The sequence below is a fragment of the Acipenser ruthenus genome, chromosome 2, assembly GCF_902713425.1.
Source record: "Acipenser ruthenus chromosome 2, fAciRut3.2 maternal haplotype, whole genome shotgun sequence".
In the NCBI taxonomy this organism is placed as follows: Eukaryota; Metazoa; Chordata; class Actinopteri; order Acipenseriformes; family Acipenseridae; genus Acipenser; species Acipenser ruthenus.
The window spans coordinates 532,223-551,227 of NC_081190.1; the positions used below are offsets into that span (position 1 = coordinate 532,223).

Sequence of the window (19,005 nt, forward strand, 5' to 3'; positions counted from 1 at the left end):
GATGTCTGTTCAGATGTTTATTTATTCACATTCTTGTTTTGATTTGTAAAATAAATGTTCATATATATATATATATATATATATATATATATATATATATATATATATATATATGCTTTGGCTGTTCAGATGTTTATGCAACGTACTCAATAAAACTAAAACTAATTACATCCAACTGTTTCTCCTTTCGTTATACTATTTACAGTGTTTTGAATACAGCCGTCAGAAAGACGGCTGCGGGGCTTCTAGGTATGAGTATATCTCCGGTCCTTCTAGTGCTAAGAACCGACTTGACCAAGTTCTGAGATCTACTACAGGAACAGGACGAGCACTGAGGAGCCGGCCCCCGCTCATTTTCACATTTTCTTAAGTTCTTGTGAATGAAAGGTCTGCCTGTAGTTCAAGAACATGAAATCATAAGCGTCCGGTTCCTAGTTTCTGTTTGATCCCCGAACCTCATCTAGTCAATACCTAAAAGATCCCATTGACAACGTGGCTTGGTCCAAATCCTGCACAACCAATTACAATAAGTAGTCTTTTAGTATGGAATTATTGAAAAACGAAATTAAAGACAGTTGCATGTACTGTAAACCGGCTAATTTCACTCCTTATACCCTAATAACACTGTGGATGGAAGACAGCAGCACATCATAGTAGGTGGTGTAAAACACATTAAATTATGTGAATAATTCATCCATTCAGGATGTTGGTCAGGTCAAATTGTCAAACTATCTTTCTTTTGTTCCAACATGTGCATGTAAGAGATAGCCATAGGGTTTGTCAAGTGTATAAGACAATAGCATCACTGCATTGATGACCACAAAGACAATTTAATATTATCAGGAGTCATATTATCAGATATTCAGTTGCCTGACCCCTATGATTATCCCTATTTAATATGCAACATACACTGTACACATGTATTGTGGTTCATACTGGAATACAAGCCAGTGTTTCTGATTACCTTTTGACTGATGAGTACCTTGCTGTGTGGACTGTGACTGTTTAAGAAGCAAAGCCCGGCCGCTTGCAGGGTTTTAAGCAAATCTCTTGTTAGCGCTTAAATAAACAATGTTCATGCTATCTGACTCGAGGACTCAGTGGCTTAATACCAGACTTAAAACAAATCCATCTGACCTTGTTTTTTCCTACATAAATTGTACAGCACTTAACTGCTTAATAGAAGACAAAAGCTATTTGGGTAAAATGAAAGCATCCAGTTTGAAATCAGTAAATGTCATGTGTGATTGTCTTGTGATGTGGACTACTGATATTGTTGCCACCAATATCAGTCTTGAGCATCACCCACAGAACCACAGCTCCACGCAGCCGCCGCTCATCAGGGCACTTACAACTCAGTTGTCTAGAAGGCTTATGGATTTCGGTGCTAAGGGTCTTTATATTCAGAGGTTGTGTAAGGTTTATTGCTCTCCTTTGTCCCTGCTGGAGTGTCTACAGCTCTGTGCTGGGCAGAGTGCCTCGTGGTATATTTATAAGCATGATCTTACAGTTATATAGCCCTGTTTCATGCACTACAGCATTTTAAAGCAAATTAATGAAAGCACAAGGCACAAGTTATTGCACCTGGTAATTGACATGGACAGTCATTATGGGCTCAGCAATATATAAAAGTACTTACAGCATGGTAAAAGCATATTGTAGCAGTCATTTTGTAGCGGTCATATTGTAGCGGTCATATTGTAGCGGTCATATTGTAGCGGTCATATTGTAGCGGTCATATTGTAGTGGTCATATTGTAATGGTCATATTGTAGTGGTCATATTGTAGCGGTCATATTGTAGCGGTCATATTGTAGTGGTCATATTGTAGTGGTCATATTGTAGCGGTCATATTGTAGTGGTCATATTGTAGTGGTCATATTGTAGCGGTCATATTGTAGAGGTCATATTGTAGCGGTCATATTGTAGTGGTCACATTGTAGCTATCATATTGTAGTGGTCATATTGTAGTGGTCATATTGTAGCGGTCATATTGTAGCGGTCATATTGTAGCGGTCATATTGTAGCTATCATATTGTAGTGGTCACATTGTAGCGGGTTACGTGGCTGACTTTAGGGGTGACGGGGTGACTAGCCCCTGTAGTTTCCAGCCTGGTCCACAGACGAATCCCCAGCCAGTTGGGGTGGTTGGTTGGGCTTGTGTCATTGTGAGGGAGACCTCGCTGGTTGGGGTGGTTGGTTGGGCTTGTGTCATTGTGAGGGAGACCTCGCTGGTTGGGATGGTTGGTTAGGCTTGTGTCATTGTGAGGGAGACCTCGCTGGTTGGGGTGGTTGGTTGGGCTTGTGTCATTGTGAGGGAGACCTCGCTGGTTGGGGTGGTTGGTTGGGCTTGTGTCATTGTGAGGGAGACCTCGCTGGTTGGGGTGGTTGGTTGGGCTTGTGTCATTGTGAGGGAGACCTCGCTGGTTGGGGTGGTTGGTTGGGCTTGTGTCATTGTGAGGGAGACCTCGCTGGTTGGGGTGGTTGGTTAGGCTTGTGTCATTGTGAGGGAGACCTCGCTGGTTGGGGTGGTTGGTTGGGCTTGTGTCATTGTGAGGGAGACCTCGCTGGTTGGGGTGGTTGGTTGGGCTTGTGTCATTGTGAGGGAGACCTCGCTGGTTGGGGTGGTTGGTTAGGCTTGTGTCATTGTGAGGGAGACCTCGCTGGTTGGGGTGGTTGGTTAGGCTTGTGTCATTGTGAGGGAGACCTCGCTGGTTGGGGTGGTTGGTTAGGCTTGTGTCATTGTGAGGGAGACCTTGCTGGTTGGGGTGGTTGGTTGGGCTTGTGTCATTGTGAGGGAGACCTCGCTGGTTGGGGTGGTTGGTTGGGCTTGTGTCATTGTGAGGGAGACCTCGCTGGTTGGGGTGGTTGGTTGGGCTTGTGTCATTGTGAGGGAGACCTCGCTGGTTGGGGTGGTTGGTTGAGCTTGTGTCATTGTGAGGGAGACCTCGCTGGTTGGGGTGGTTGGTTGGGCTTGTGTCATTGTGAGGGAGACCTCGCTGGTTGGGGTGGTTGGTTGGGCTTGTGTCATTGTGAGGGAGACCTCGCTGGTTGGGGTGGTTGGTTGGGCTTGTGTCATTGTGAGGGAGACCTCGCTGGTTGGGGTGGTTGGTTGGGCTTGTGTCATTGTGAGGGAGACCTCGCTGGTTGGGGTGGTTGGTTGGGCTTGTGTCATTGTGAGGGAGACCTCGCTGGTTGGGGTGGTTGGTTGGGCTTGTGTCATTGTGAGGGAGACCTCGCTGGTTGGGGTGGTTGGTTGGGCTTGTGTCATTGTGAGGGAGACCTCGCTGGTTGGGGTGGTTGGTTGGGCTTGTGTCATTGTGAGGGAGACCTCGCTGGTTGGGGTGGTTGGTTGGGCTTGTGTCATTGTGAGGGAGACCTCGCTGGTTGGGGTGGTTGGTTGGGCTTGTGTCATTGTGAGGGAGACCTCGCTGGTTGGGGTGGTTGGTTGGGCTTGTGTCATTGTGAGGGAGACCTCGCTGGTTGGGGTGGTTGGTTAGGCTTGTGTCATTGTGAGGGAGACCTCGCTGGTTGGGGTGGTTGGTTGGGCTTGTGTCATTGTGAGGGAGACCTCGCTGGTTGGGGTGGTTGGTTGGGCTTGTGTCATTGTGAGGGAGACCTCGCTGGTTGGGGTGGTTGGTTGGGCTTGTGTCATTGTGAGGGAGACCTCGCTGGTTGGGGTGGTTGGTTAGGCTTGTGTCATTGTGAGGGAGACCTCGCTGGTTGGGGTGGTTGGTTAGGCTTGTGTCATTGTGAGGGAGACCTCGCTGGTTGGGGTGGTTGGTTAGGCTTGTGTCATTGTGAGGGAGACCTTGCTGGTTGGGGTGGTTGGTTGGGCTTGTGTCATTGTGAGGGAGACCTCGCTGGTTGGGGTGGTTGGTTGGGCTTGTGTCATTGTGAGGGAGACCTCGCTGGTTGGGGTGGTTGGTTGGGCTTGTGTCATTGTGAGGGAGACCTCGCTGGTTGGGGTGGTTGGTTGGGCTTGTGTCATTGTGAGGGAGACCTCGCTGGTTGGGGTGGTTGGTTGGGCTTGTGTCATTGTGAGGGAGACCTCGCTGGTTGGGGTGGTTGGTTGGGCTTGTGTCATTGTGAGGGAGACCTCGCTGGTTGGGGTGGTTGGTTGGGCTTGTGTCATTGTGAGGGAGACCTCGCTGGTTGGGGTGGTTGGTTGGGCTTGTGTCATTGTGAGGGAGACCTCGCTGGTTGGGGTGGTTGGTTGGGCTTGTGTCATTGTGAGGGAGACCTCGCTGGTTGGGGTGGTTGGTTGGGCTTGTGTCATTGTGAGGGAGACCTCGCTGGTTGGGGTGGTTGGTTGGGCTTGTGTCATTGTGAGGGAGACCTCGCTGGTTGGGGTGGTTGGTTGGGCTTGTGTCATTGTGAGGGAGACCTCGCTGGTTGGGGTGGTTGGTTAGGCTTGTGTCATTGTGAGGGAGACCTCGCTGGTTGGGGTGGTTGGTTAGGCTTGTGTCATTGTGAGGGAGACCTCGCTGGTTGGGGTGGTTGGTTAGGCTTGTGTCATTGTGAGGGAGACCTTGCTGGTTGGGGTGGTTGGTTGGGCTTGTGTCATTGTGAGGGAGACCTCGCTGGTTGGGGTGGTTGGTTGGGCTTGTGTCATTGTGAGGGAGACCTCGCTGGTTGGGGTGGTTGGTTGGGCTTGTGTCATTGTGAGGGAGACCTCGCTGGTTGGGGTGGTTGGTTGGGCTTGTGTCATTGTGAGGGAGACCTCGCTGGTTGGGGTGGTTGGTTGGGCTTGTGTCATTGTGAGGGAGACCTCGCTGGTTGGGGTGGTTGGTTGGGCTTGTGTCATTGTGAGGGAGACCTCGCTGGTTGGGGTGGTTGGTTGGGCTTGTGTCATTGTGAGGGAGACCTCGCTGGTTGGGGTGGTTGGTTGGGCTTGTGTCATTGTGAGGGAGACCTCGCTGGTTGGGGTGGTTGGTTGGGCTTGTGTCATTGTGAGGGAGACCTCGCTGGTTGGGGTGGTTGGTTGGGCTTGTGTCATTGTGAGGGAGACCTCGCTGGTTGGGGTGGTTGGTTGGGCTTGTGTCATTGTGAGGGAGACCTCGCTGGTTGGGGTGGTTGGTTGGGCTTGTGTCATTGTGAGGGAGACCTCGCTGGTTGGGGTGGTTGGTTGGGCTTGTGTCATTGTGAGGGAGACCTCGCTGGTTGGGGTGGTTGGTTGGGCTTGTGTCATTGTGAGGGAGACCTCGCTGGTTGGGGTGGTTGGTTAGGCTTGTGTCATTGTGAGGGAGACCTCGCTGGTTGGGGTGGTTGGTTGGGCTTGTGTCATTGTGAGGGAGACCTCGCTGGTTGGGGTGGTTGGTTGGGCTTGTGTCATTGTGAGGGAGACCTCGCTGGTTGGGGTGGTTGGTTGGGCTTGTGTCATTGTGAGGGAGACCTCGCTGGTTGTTTTGGGCTACGCTCCCGTCCAACACCATTGGTGGCTGGGCCGTGACATCATTAATTAAGGGGGTGGAGATAAGAGAGGATAAATCACAGCGCCACGCGGGAGTGACACAATTCAGAGTAGAGCGAGTCGTGAAGAGGAGCATTGGTGGCAACAAAAATACCTCTTTCAGCTCCGGTCTTGAGCTCTGTTTTGCAATATCAAAGTACAGCACAGCGGTAAAGCACAACAAAACTTCAAAAAGCCAAGAATACTCATTTTAGAGCATGGTACTCTGCAAAACAGTCGTGCGAATGTGAAGTGTTTTAAATGTTCTCTGCTGTAGCCCGAGAGTTTAAAAAGTTTGTGAGAAACAGCTTTCTGTTCTAAAGTTCGCGAGTCTCCGAGAACGCTGGCTGACACATTACCAGACACAGCTCAACAACAGATGAGAACAGACCAAATGCTTTAATACCGGCCAATTCACACAGCTGTCTCTTTAAACATTCAATACAAATGCTCCATTCAATTCCGTCTCTTGATTCCATTCCAAAGAATGCTTAAAAAGGGCTTTTTGAAGCATGTCAGGCTGTGAGTCAAAAGAAATGGAAATCAATATTATGTGTAAGGGGTTTTGGATGAAGTGAGCACTTTTATTTATTTATTTATTTTACTGCAAAATTCTGCAACAGTCTATTATTTATAATTTTGCTGTCAGTTCACTTCGCAGGGTTCTTTGCAATCTAAATATAAAAAGCACCTGATCCCAGAAACAGGGCTGACCGTGCGGCCTGTTCGCTGTGCGCAAGAGACAGACTCCCTCCGTGCCGCTGCCCAACAGGTCTTTATGCTGTACTGCTCAACTCAGTCAGCTACTGAAGAGAGGCTTTATCTCAAGGCACAGCAGTCTAGAACTGTGGACTTTATTCCAACCCAGTCTGAAATTAGTTTAATTGACCCTCAGCATGTTCAGTTAACTCATTATGGTTGAAAAGAAAAACTCTGGACTGGAGTGGATTGTGGCAATAGACACGTTTATTACTGCCAGTACATATACCCTATGGTAGTTCCATTAAAGGTGAAAGAACTGTGTGTAAATATTTCCTTTATGTTCATCATTTGTTGGCAGAAATCCCATCATATAGACCCCAGTCCTTACATATGGAATTGTTTTGTGTTTTTTAATGATTATGTGTTCTAGTCGACCACAAAACAGTAGGGGGGTTACATTTGCTATTGGGGAATAGCTTTCAAAAATGGTTTAGGCTTGTCGTCTTTAAGCCTGGTCCTGCATCCGAGCCTGGAGCAGACGGTCCTCCCTGTGCCAGGGTGTTTCTGCTGCCCTGTTAATGTATGCTTGTGTGTAGGAGAGGCAGGTTTGTATTAAGTAATGAGGAAGCTAGAGCCAGGCACTCACTGAACATGTGACTGTGAGTCCTATCAGAAGTGAAAGGTCAAGTCCACTAGGATTCCCATGTATTTCAATTCTGCTTGGATAATTCTGCCTTGAATTGCATTGTAACCGTTCCTCTCTCTCTCTCTCTCTCTCTCTTTCTCAGAGTCACTATGTGGCGTGCATGACAGCAATCCTCAGCCACATGGACGATTCCCACTACAGAGATTATATCCAGTCCTTCACCACGCGCCAGGACCTCATGGTGAGTGCACAGGCCTCTCACAAGCCCCGGCTTCACCGCTGTGACCCCCTGAAGACCTATCCCTCCACAGGGGACCCCACAATCCCGGGAGTAGCATTGCTAAAGGCAGCGCATCCCAAGGTGCTGAAATTCCATGGTGTGACTTATTTAATGTAGGAGAATTCAATATATTGAATTATCACAACTTCCTGTAAATAAACTCATATTACACACCCCTTAACTGGAATTGTCAGACATTCTCAACACAGCGTATTAAGGGAAAGTGGAAAATCAAGATCAGTATCCCAAACTGCCAAAAATTCAAAAGGCAGCCCAGGAAATTCAGCTTTACAGTTTCAACCTAGTAAGAGGATCTTCTTTTGTTCAGCAAGTGATGCTGCTGGGGTTAATGCTGTGTGTGCGAAAAATACAAATGATGGCCAACAAAATAATCTCACCAGCATGGGTTAGATTTATTGATTTATTTATCCAGGAGATTTACCCATTGAGACCCAGGCCTCATTTACAAGGAGTCATAGGAGAACAATCACAAAGCTCTAACAATACACTAAAAACATGTGTGGTTCAGACTTAATCAGCACCTTACAGAGATCGAAGGGCAGAATAAATAATATCTGTGTGTTAATGTGGACTGAAGGAGAAGCATTGGCAGGAGGTTCGAAGCAATTCCCAAATATGATCCATGTAAACGAAGAAGTAGTACAATCTTAGACAAGGGGTCAAACGTGTCAACTATTGTAGTCAAGCATCCTAACCTGAAGGGTCCTGTCTGTTAGCTAGAAACTGTGCCTCCGTTCACACCAAAAACACCCTGATCTTCCTTCGTCTATTATTCGTTTGAGAAAGGTGTGCACAATGTTCACAATGGCCCTAAACAGTTATTGATTGTGGGGCTATGAAGCCAAATATAATAAGAAAGGAGTAGAACTTACCCTGTTAAATAATCCAGGCTAATTAAACAGCAATGCGGATTAAAGAGGGTACCGTTCTGCACGGCAGTGGAGAACCAGGGCACAGAACCCTCTGGACTTCAGAAACACTTACACTGCAGAGCATCTGTATGCACTGCATGCTGCTCAATTGCTTTTTGTGGCGACTGTCATCACAATTTACTCAGGACTCAGCAGCCTGACATTGTGCAGTATGTTGAACATCTCTCCAATCCTCTGAAGTCTTGCGCTGTTATGTTTCCATTTCTGTTGGTATCTAGTTATGTGTATTGTGACTCTACAGAAACTCAATTCCACATCCTGTAAACTGCATTGACAGAGAACCGGTGTATTATAAACTAACACATCCAGAAACACACAGACATATATTCAAGTGGTGGGGCGAAGACAAGTGTCTCATGTTCGAATATAATTTCATTTTGAAGTAGCTGGTAAACAAAATAAAAATCCGTACCATATTGAAGAAAGCAGAGAAGCACTCTTCTGTGCAGCAGAATGGGTGTCATTCATTTCAGATGTCATTTATCTATTGGTTTCATGATTTCTTTTTGGATGCTGTAATTTCTAAATTCAGTTTTATGAAATCTAGACATGGTCACATTTACATTTAAAGCAGTTAGAATATTTGAATATTTGTTCCAGCACTATTCATATACAGACAAGAAAAATATTCACCACCATGTGGACAAACAGTGTGTGTACAGTATATATATATATATATATATATATATATATATATATGAGAATGTGCAAGAAATCTCTTTGGAATTGCAGTAGTTTATTGAACATGCTTTCATTGCACTTTAACAGCAGTTGCTTATCATATTGTATTCACACACACAGACAAACTCGACCCTTAATTGCTGGAGAGCTGGCAAACGCAGCCCCTTGTGTTCAATTTAAAGGTTTTGTGAATTCCATATCGTTCAGGGGGTATAAATCTCTGTAATTGCTTTCATCAGCAAAGCAGTCCGAGGACTGGATAAACACGCACACCCCGTTTTCACACGGAATCTTCTCATTAGAAACTTCAGTGTAAAAAGGCCAGACGGAGGGGCGGCAATCTGTCACCCTGTCGCAGAGCTGCCCTCAATTAGAGGGCTATTAGTTTGATTCAGAGCACAACAAAGAGAGAGACGAGCATTGCAAAATACACTGTTTATAGCGGCTGTGTACTACAAGCACCACAACATGGTTTTACCTCCATGTATAACACACAATGCATGTGCCATGGACCCAGCAGAACCCCTGCCACTTGGGGTGATTCCTGCAAGCATAGCGGGTAGTGTTGAGTGATCCACGCCGTCATGGAGTCTGACCACCGTGGTGAGAGGAGGTTAGATTCCTGCAAGCATAGCGGGTAGTGTTGAGTGATCCACACCATCATGGAGTCTGACCCCTGTGGTGAGAGGAGGTTAGATTCCTGCAAGCATAGCGGGTAGTGTTGTGTGATCCACACCGTCATGGAGTCTGAACCCTGTGGTGAGAGGAGGTTAGATTCCTGCAAGCATAGCGGGTAGTGTTGTGTGATCCACACCATCATGGAGTCTGAACCCTGTGATGAGAGGAGGTTAGATTCCTGCAAGCATAGCGGGTAGCGTCATGGAGTCTGACCCCTGTGATGAGAGGAGGTTAGATTCCTGCAAGCATAGCGGGTAGTGTTGAGTGATCCACACCATCATGGAGTCTGACCCCTGTGATGAGAGGAGGTTAGATTCCTGCAAGTATAGCGGGTAGCGTCATGGAGTCTGACCCCTGTGGTGAGAGGAGGTTAGATTCCTGCAAGCATAGCGGGTAGTGTTGAGTGATCCACACCATCATGGAGTCTGACCCCTGTGGTGAGAGGAGGTTAGATTCCTGCAAGCATAGCGGGTAGTGTTGAGTGATCCACACCATCATGGAGTCTGACCCCTGTGGTGAGAGGAGGTTAGATTCCTGCAAGCATAGCGGGTAGTGTTGTGTGATACACACCGTCATGGAGTCTGAACCCTGTGATGAGAGGAGGTTAGATTCCTGCAAGCATAGCGGGTAGTGTTGAGTGATCCACGCCGTCATAGAGTCTGACCCCTGTGATGAGAGGAGGTTAGATTCCTGCAAGCATAGCGGGTAGTGTTGAGTGATCCACGCCGTCATGGAGTCTGACCCCTGTGGTGAGAGGAGGTTAGATTCCTGCAAGCATAGCGGGTAGTGTTGAGTGATCCACGCCGTCATGGAGTCTGACCCCTGTGATGAGAGAAGGTTAGATTCCTGCAAGCATAGCGGGTAGTGTTGTGTGATCCACACCGTCATGGAGTCTGACCCCTGTGATGAGAGGAGGTTAGATTCCTGCAAGAATAGCGGATAGTGTTGTGTGATCCACGCCGTCATGGAGTCTGACCCCTGTGGTGAGAGGAGGTTAGATTCCTGCAAGCATAGCGGGTAGTGTTGTGTGATCCACACCGTCATGGAGTCTGACCCCTGTGATGAGAGGAGGTTAGATTCCTGCAAGAATAGCGGATAGTGTTGTGTGATCCACGCCTTCATGGAGTCTGACCCCTGTGATGAGAGGAGGTTAGATTCCTGCAAGCATAGCGGGTAGTGTTGAGTGATCCACACCATCATGGTGTGCATGAACTCTTTTGCATCGTGGTTAAGATGCTGGTTTCAGTGTGCATGAACTCTTTTGCATAGTGGTTAAGATGCTGGTTTCAGGGTGCATGAACTCTTTTGCATCGTGGTTAAGATGCTGGTTTCAGTGTGCATGAACTCTTTTGCATAGTGGTTAAGATGCTGGTTTCAGGGTGCATGAACTCTTTTGCATCGTGGTTAAGATGCTGGTTTCAGTGTGCATGAACTCTTTTGCATCGTGGTTAAGATGCTGGTTTCAGTGTGCATGAACTCTTTTGCATCGTGGTTAAGATGCTGGTTTCAGTGTGCATGAACTCTTTTGCATCGTGGTTAAGATGCTGGTTTCAGTGTGCATGAACTCTTTTGCATCGTGGTTAAGATGCTGGTTTCAGTGTGCATGAACTCTTTTGCATAGTGGTTAAGATGCTGGTTTCAGTGTGCATGAACTCTTTTGCATCGTGGTTAAGATGCTGGTTTCAGTGTGCATGAACTCTTTTGCATCGTGGTTAAGATGCTGGTTTCAGTGTGCATGAACTCTTTTGCATAGTGGTTAAGATGCTGGTTTCAGTGTGCATGAACTCTTTTGCATCGTGGTTAAGATGCTGGTTTCAGTGTGCATGAACTCTTTTGCATCGTGGTTAAGATGCTGGTTTCAGTGTGCATGAACTCTTTTGCATTGTGGTTAAGATGCTGGTTTCAGTGTGCATGAACTCTTTTGCATCGTGGTTAAGATGCTGGTTTCAGTGTGCATGAACTCTTTTGCATAGTGGTTAAGATGCTGGTTTCAGGGTGCATGAACTCTTTTGCATCGTGGTTAAGATGCTGGTTTCAGTGTGCATGAACTCTTTTGCATCGTGGTTAAGATGCTGGTTTCAGTGTGCATGAACTCTTTTGCATCGTGGTTAAGATGCTGGTTTCAGGGTGCATGAACTCTTTTGCATCATGGTTAAGATGCTGGTTTCAGTGTGCATGAACTCTTTTGCATAGTGGTTAAGATGCTGGTTTCACTGTGCATTAACTATTTTGTGCAGTGGTTAAGATGCTGGTTTCAGGGTGCATGAACTCTTTTGCATCATGGTTAAGATGCTGGTTTCAGTGTGCATGAACTCTTCTGCATCGTTGTTAAGATGCTGGTTTCAGTGTGCATGAACTCATTTGCATCGTGGTTAAGATGCTGGTTTCAGTGTGCATGAACTCTTTTGCATAGTGGTTAAGATGCTGGTTTCACTGTGCATTAACTATTTTGTGCAGTGGTTAAGATGCTGGTTTCAGGGTACATGAACTCTTTTGCATCATGGTTAAGATGCTGGTTTCAGTGTGCATGAACTCTTTTGCATCGTTGTTAAGATGCTGGTTTCAGTGTGCATGAACTCATTTGCATCGTGGTTAAGATGCTGGTTTCAGTGTGCATGAACTCTTCTGCATAGCTCAGGTGTAACTTTTTGATGCTTTTGAAAAGTGCTTTTACATTAGACTAGTGCTTTTCCAAAATACCCATGTAGATGGTGTATCTCACTGTATCCATCCTGTAGAAATGAATGAAGTGTCAAATGTGTGGAGTGAGTGCACACTGCTGATGCTGAGTATCTGAGCTGCACAGCAGGCTTGCTAAAAGATGATCATTCAGCATTGCTTGGTTAAAGCTCTCAGGATGTATTTGGCTTGCTTTCAGTGTAATGCTCACTGTATGACTGTCTAACACTCTTGTGTAATAAAGGGTTTTTGGAAAAGCATACACTATATAAAGAGCAGTGCTTTAGTTTCTTATGGGGTATAGTGATGAAAAATGCAAAGCAAGCATTGTTAGCTTATATGAGACAGAAAACTCCCCTACCACCTCCCCAAGTGGTGTGAAAGAGATGAGCTCGCTCACCTTTACTAATCTCCAGCATCCACTTTATTGCTGAGCTTGCTACAACAAAACCACGTCACGCTTCAGTTATGAAGCATCCCCCTTCTCCTGAATCTTGCCAACCTTGCATTGATTTTTATATTAAATATAGACTTCTACAAACTCATTCTTCCCTTTTATTGCATTTCCTGAAGCTCAAACCTGTTTGTTTATTTTAATTAACAAAAAAAACACGTAATTGGAAGCTCCTGGGGTTCATTTATCATTAGGTAGCAATTTTGTGCTGTGCTGTTTGATCTTGTGGGCCACAGTCTAGTATTAGCCCCCCATGGGCCCTGTATTGACTTATCTGATGCTACTGTCACGGCAAGTTTGGGATTTCTGTTAAGACTGTTTATATAATAATCTTATTATTATTATTTATTTCTTAGCAGATGCCCTTATCCAGGGTGACTTACAATTGTTACAAGATATCACATTATTTGTACATACAATTACATTATTTTTACATACAATTACCCATTTATACAGTTGTGTTTTTACTGGAGCAATCTAGGTAAAGTACCTTGCTCAAGGGTACAGCAGCAGTGCCCCCCACCTGGGATTGAACCCATGACCATCCAGTCAAGAGTCCAGAGCCCTAACCACTACTCCACACTGCTCCTATCTAGCCTTGCGGCCTCAAGCGACAGCTCCCGGATGTTTTGCAGTCCAGGTTTTCGTGCTGGCCTCAAGCGACAGCTCCCGGATGTTTTGCAGTCTGGGTTTTCGTGCTGGCCTCAAGCGACAGCTCCTGGATGTTTTGCAGTCCAGGTTTCCGTGCTGGCCTCAAGCGACAGCTCCCGGATGTTTTGCAGTCTGCGTTTCCGTGCTGGCCTCAAGCGACAACTCCCGGATGTTTTGCAGTCCAGGTTTCCATGCTGGCCTCAAGCAACAGCTCCCAGATGTTTTGCAGTCCAGGTTTCCATGCTGGCCTCAAGCGACAGCTCCCGGATGTTTTGCAGTCTGCGTTTCCGTGCTGGCCTCAAGCGACAGCTCCCGGATGTTTTGCAGTCCAGGTTTTCGTGCTGGCCTCAAGCGACAGCTCCCGGATGTTTTGCAGTCCAGGTTTCCGTGCTGGCCTCAAGCGACAGCTCCCGGATGTTTTGCAGTCTGCGTTTCCGTGCTGGCCTCAAGCGACAACTCCCGGATGTTTTGCAGTCCAGGTTTCCATGCTGGCCTCAAGCAACAGCTCCCAGATGTTTTGCAGTCCAGGTTTCCATGCTGGCCTCAAGCGACAGCTTCCGGATGTTTTGCAGTCTGCGTTTCCGTGCTGGCCTCAAGCGACAGCTCCCGGATGTTTTGCAGTCTGGGTTTCCGTGCTGGCCTCAAGCGACAGCTCCCAGATGTTTTGCAGTCCAGGTTTCCGTGCTGGCCTCAAGCGACAGCTCCCGGATGTTTTGCAGTCTGGGTTTCCGTGCTGGCCTCAAGCGACAGCTCCCAGATGTTTTGCAGTCCAGGTTTCCGTGCTGGCCTCAAGCGACAGCTCCCAGATGTTTTGCAGTCCAGGTTTCCGTGCTGGCCTCAAGCGACAGCTCCCGGATGTTTTGCAGTCCAGGTTTCCGTGCTGGCCTCAAGCGACAGCTCCCGGATGTTTTGCAGTCCAGGTTTCTGTGCTGGCCTCAAGCGACAGCTCCCGGATGTTTTGCAGTCCAGGTTTCCGTGCTGGCCTCAAGCGACAGCTCCCGGATGTTTTGCAGTCCAGGTTTCCATGCTGGCCTCAAGCGACAGCTCCCGGATGTTTTGCAGTCTGCGTTTCCGTGCTGGCCTCAAGCGACAGCTCCCGGATGTTTTAGCCGTCTAACAGGAACAAACCATAACAATTAGACAGGTACCAAACAAACAAAACATGAAACACTCACGATCTCACAGTCCTCGTTTCCTCTCATTAACCACAACAAAGGAACTGCGGGGTGCAACAATGACTAAAGGGGCAGTTCTGTAAAATATTAAAATGCTTTTTTCTTTTTAAAGGATAGAAAATCTTAAATAAATACATAAATGACTGCTAATTAGTGCAAGTTCTTACCTTTTAAATGAGCCGTTGACGGTCACTCTAGGACTTGTAGAACCGGAGAAATGATGTTTGACGTGGCGAGGGTCAGTGTAGCTGCAGAGTATAGAGCTGAAATTACAGCATCCATGCGGCGCCAAATGTAAAAAAAATGTATGTTAAGAAAAGGGGGCGGCATAGGAAAAGTTTACTCCACTGCAATAGACTGCACACATAACCTCTCCAGCTCATTCTGAGCATCTGTATAGGAACAGGAAACACACCCATTATATTAAGGTTTGGAATTGTAAAAAGAGCTAAAATAATTCAGTTTCAATTTTAAATACTCTTTTATTCTCATTGTACAGCAATGTGTGCAATGCAGCAGCATGATTTATTTTGTGTTACCAGTAGCTTACAGGCTAAAGTAAAAAGAAAGTGCGCTAGGTGTTCATTTGATTTTACTACTGTACTGTATACTGTATAGGCCTACTGTACAGATTTATATATTATTTCATATTGTAATGTGCAGCCTACCCAAAACACATGAGTGTTATTTCAGCTCAATGATTTATACATTTAAAATACATTGAGCATTTATAAATGTATGCGTGTGCGATTTTATTGTATTTTTTTAAAACCTGACACCTCCTTATGTCAGGCAAGCATGTCCAGTTAAGCGAGGGGCTGCTGTATGATTATGAAAAGCTTTTTCATAAAAACACAATATTTGACTTGGAATATTGCAGCTCTCTTCATTAACATATTTTTTTCTTAATACATACGACAAAATGTGCACTTCGCAAACTGTCGCAACAAAAATGCAAACTGCGGTATGTTTGCGCTGCGACTGGCCCATCTTAGCACACCTGCCCCTGAGACTTTGAACTTAGTGAGTTGTAAGCAGTCTGAGGTTGTTTCTTTTTCACTTTAGAATTGTAATGGTGTTTTTTCTTTTCCTTTCAAATACAAATTGTGCTAATGATGATTTGGAGTAAATAGCTTTGAGAATCCAGCCCAGAGTGTCAGACTCTGCTGGCTCAGACTGTCAGTAAAGAGAACTGTCCTCCGGCTCAGACGCTTCGCTCGCCAGCCTCCTGGCGGACATGCAGCCTTTTTATTTTGTAATGAAATTAACATGAAGGAAATGATCTGAAAGGGTCATTAGGATGATTGAAGGAAGACACTTTGAGAATGGAAGCAATGTGCACAGATGGGCTGGAAGGAGCAGGCACAGTGATTAATGGGGCTCCCGTCATACTGCTTTCAGACTTTATTAATGTCACTGCGACTTCCCAGTAGCACCAGGCTTCGCAAATTATATATTTCATTTTTAAAAAAAATGGCTAAATTTGTTTCGAATGCTTTGAGGCTGTAACACGTAGCTTGGGTGGCAAAGCTGATATAATTGTAATCAGTCTGTTAAATGGGGTATTTTGAAGGAATATTGTCCCATTCGTACAGGCCAGTTGGGAACCTCTTGCTCTACTGTATTGGCATAGTCAGATTCATAAGGATGAACAGTGCCATAGCTTAATAATGCACAGAATTGAGCAAATTAATAAAATACCCCAAATCCTGAGAGTGTAATTTAAAGCAATGGACAGATCTGAGAAGAATGCAATCAGCCCATGAAATCGTTGATATCAACCTAATAGTTACTGTAGGAAGTTCCTAATGACCCATCTGAACGGGATGACATTAGATGTCATAATGTCACATGATGTCACATTTGGTATCTGGTACTCAGCTCTCAGGAGGGACTGTCTGCACGAGTTCACCCCCCATCCCTCACTCAGGCTCATCCTGGACCAGCTCTATCCACCAGCATCACAGCATCTGAGCCAGAACCTGCACATCTTATATGGGCCCATCTCTGAATCAATGACAAACACAAGGTGCTGTACGCTGACCAGGGCTCAGTCGACAAAGCACACGGGAGACGCAAGCACAGGTTTAAAACAGATGAGCTTTATCTGCAATGATCATGAGTGCGGTGAGCCATGCCCCTCTGGTGTTTAGAATAGTAGATCTCATGAATAGCGATGCAAGACGTGCAGAAAGACAGCCACTCACACCGGATGCCAACGTGTACACTGGAAATTGTTCCAGGAGCATTCGTACAGTAACTCCAGCAGCATCCACACAGACTGCGGGTTTCCAGTCATACTTATACTTTGAGGCTCTAGGTTGGTGCTCTGCTGTTGCTGTTAGGCTTTGAATTACTGAGAGAGTAGCATCACTGTGGAGAAGGGGTTCACTTCTGGGTTAGCAATTTGCTATTTATTTTTTTGTGTGTTTGTTTAGTTGTTTCACAACCACTACCAAGATATTAACTTTTAAACAAAAACACATTAACATAAAATAAAGATTAGTAATATTTCAAATAAACATTATTGATTAAATATTGCAGCCTGACACTAATCCTAATAAGGTTTACACCCCTATCAGAATCAGTGGTAAGATCAGATCCCAAACTTCCTTTAATAAATAAAAGTACAAGACTCAAAAAGGTCTGGATTTAAAGCAACATTCCTCATTTCCATGTATCCTCTGTGACAAAGCTGTCACGCCACCAAGTGGAAGCACAGATCACAGCGCCAGAGCCAGGCTGACATAGACAGTAAAACCAATACAGGCTAACACAAAATCCCACTTCCAGTTTATACTACTAGTACAAAATATCCATTATATTTCCCACAGGTACGATCAACTAAATCCTGGTTAAGATGAATATTACTACCACGTTTTGAGCAGGCATTGCCGTTCCAGCTGTATAAACTCTTAGATTACAGCACAGCAGTATAAAGGTGTGGCAAACATAACTCTACTCAAAGCTGCAAAGCATTCCAGTAGTAATACAGGAAGGATAGCTCACTGATATGTCCAGCTCTGTTTGTTTTTGTCAGTGCAAGTCACTGAAACTATTTCATTAGTTATCCTAGAGTAGCTTTTATACAAGTTTAAAGGTAGTGTTGATTGCGTCGCTTTGCTAACCTTTTTTTCTTATGCATTCATTTATCTGAAGAGTGCTCACAATGCACCATGCTTTGGATTCCTAGAGCTACACTGCCACTCCTCTCCTTAATATAAATGTCTCACAGTGGGTTTTGGGGGGTGCTATACTGTACTATATATAAAATATGTACCTAATGGAAGCAGAATATTCGTTACCTTCTTATTTCTCACAGAGCTGTCCCAAGCAAACCTTTACACTTGTCTTTTTTTTCACAGAATCAATTTATTCCAGCAGCCTATACAGCACTTTTTATAAGAGGAGCAACCAAGCAAAAGAACGGAGTTTATTATCCTTCAGCTCAGCAGCGCTGCCTCATAAAGAACACACACAAACCGCGGGTCTTTTACAGTTCCCATTACTAATTCATTGGTTTACTGTGCATCGGATGGCAAGCTCTCTTTTATGGCTGATATTGAGTGTACTTGAGTAACACAAGCCCCAGGACCTGCTCCATCTACCAGGATCCAGCATGGTGTATGGGGGCCGTGTGTGGTTAGAGGACTGCATGGATCTTGGATGATGGTGTAATGGGTTACCCCTAGCTGCTCATGTACAGTATGTAGCCTATTGTTCTGACATCTGTATAAGACATGCACTTAACCGCCTGTGTAGCGGGCAGTGTTGCATTTCCATTGTGTATTCTGACCCCAAAATCAGATGAGGTTAAAGGGCACGTAAGGACCTTTTTATTTTATTATGTTACATGTTCCCATGTGTTGCTACAACTGTTTACGCAAGGTGTGTGTATTGTTTTAATTTTTTATTTTTTTTTACATTTTGACCACTTTTTTAAACTTTTAAATTGCATTCCCTGCCTCAAGATGGCTTCCCATGTACCCGCAGGGACCTCTCAGAACTACATTTCCCATCATCCTCCTGCTCACTGGTAAATTCATCTCAGTTACATATGTGAGCAGGAGGATGATGGGAAATGTAGTTCTGAGAGGTCCATGTGGGTACAAAATTTTAAAAAAAATTAAAACACACACCTTATGTAAACAGTTACAGTTACTCATCAGCACACATGCAGATGAGTCTGCCTCTGTTACATAGTGGTTAATATGCTTGCTTGTGGTCTAGTTTGCACCCAGCCTCCGCCCCATTACACTGGTGTCATGGCCTGGACCTTACATACCTGCTGCACGCTGCCTGCAGAGCTGAGTGTTTGTGATGGAATCTCCTCCTCCTCAGTGTTTTCTGGTTCTTGTGCAGGACTTCCTGATGGAGACCTTCATCATCTTCAAGGACCTGATTGGGAAGACAGTCTACCCCTCTGACTGGATGGTGATGACCATGGTCCAGAACAGGTAGGGAACCACAGGGCTGGGGCAAGATGGATTGCATATTGTAATATAGCAAAAGCTTACTCTAGATCCAGTCCAGGTATTACATAGTGCACGGTAATAGCTATCCACATTTCTCTGCGTAGGTGTAACCTAGCACGCTGATAGGACGCAGTACAACCACAGCAGCAACATGTGTACAGTCCCAGCAGCAAAGTAAAT

The 19,005-nt window shown here is 45.6% G+C and overlaps 1 protein-coding gene across 2 annotated transcripts in view; it reads left to right on the top strand.

Moving 5' to 3' along the window:
- LOC117403985 (dedicator of cytokinesis protein 2-like) overlaps positions 1 to 19,005 on the top strand; it is a 428,344-nt gene that overhangs the window by 310,495 nt on the left and 98,844 nt on the right. For both annotated transcript variants that reach the window (XM_058985710.1, XM_058985720.1), the window contains 2 exons: positions 6,942 to 7,040; positions 18,713 to 18,807. In XM_058985710.1, the coding sequence (XP_058841693.1) occupies positions 6,942 to 7,040; positions 18,713 to 18,807 (194 nt within the window). The remainder of the gene's footprint in view (positions 1 to 6,941; positions 7,041 to 18,712; positions 18,808 to 19,005) is intronic.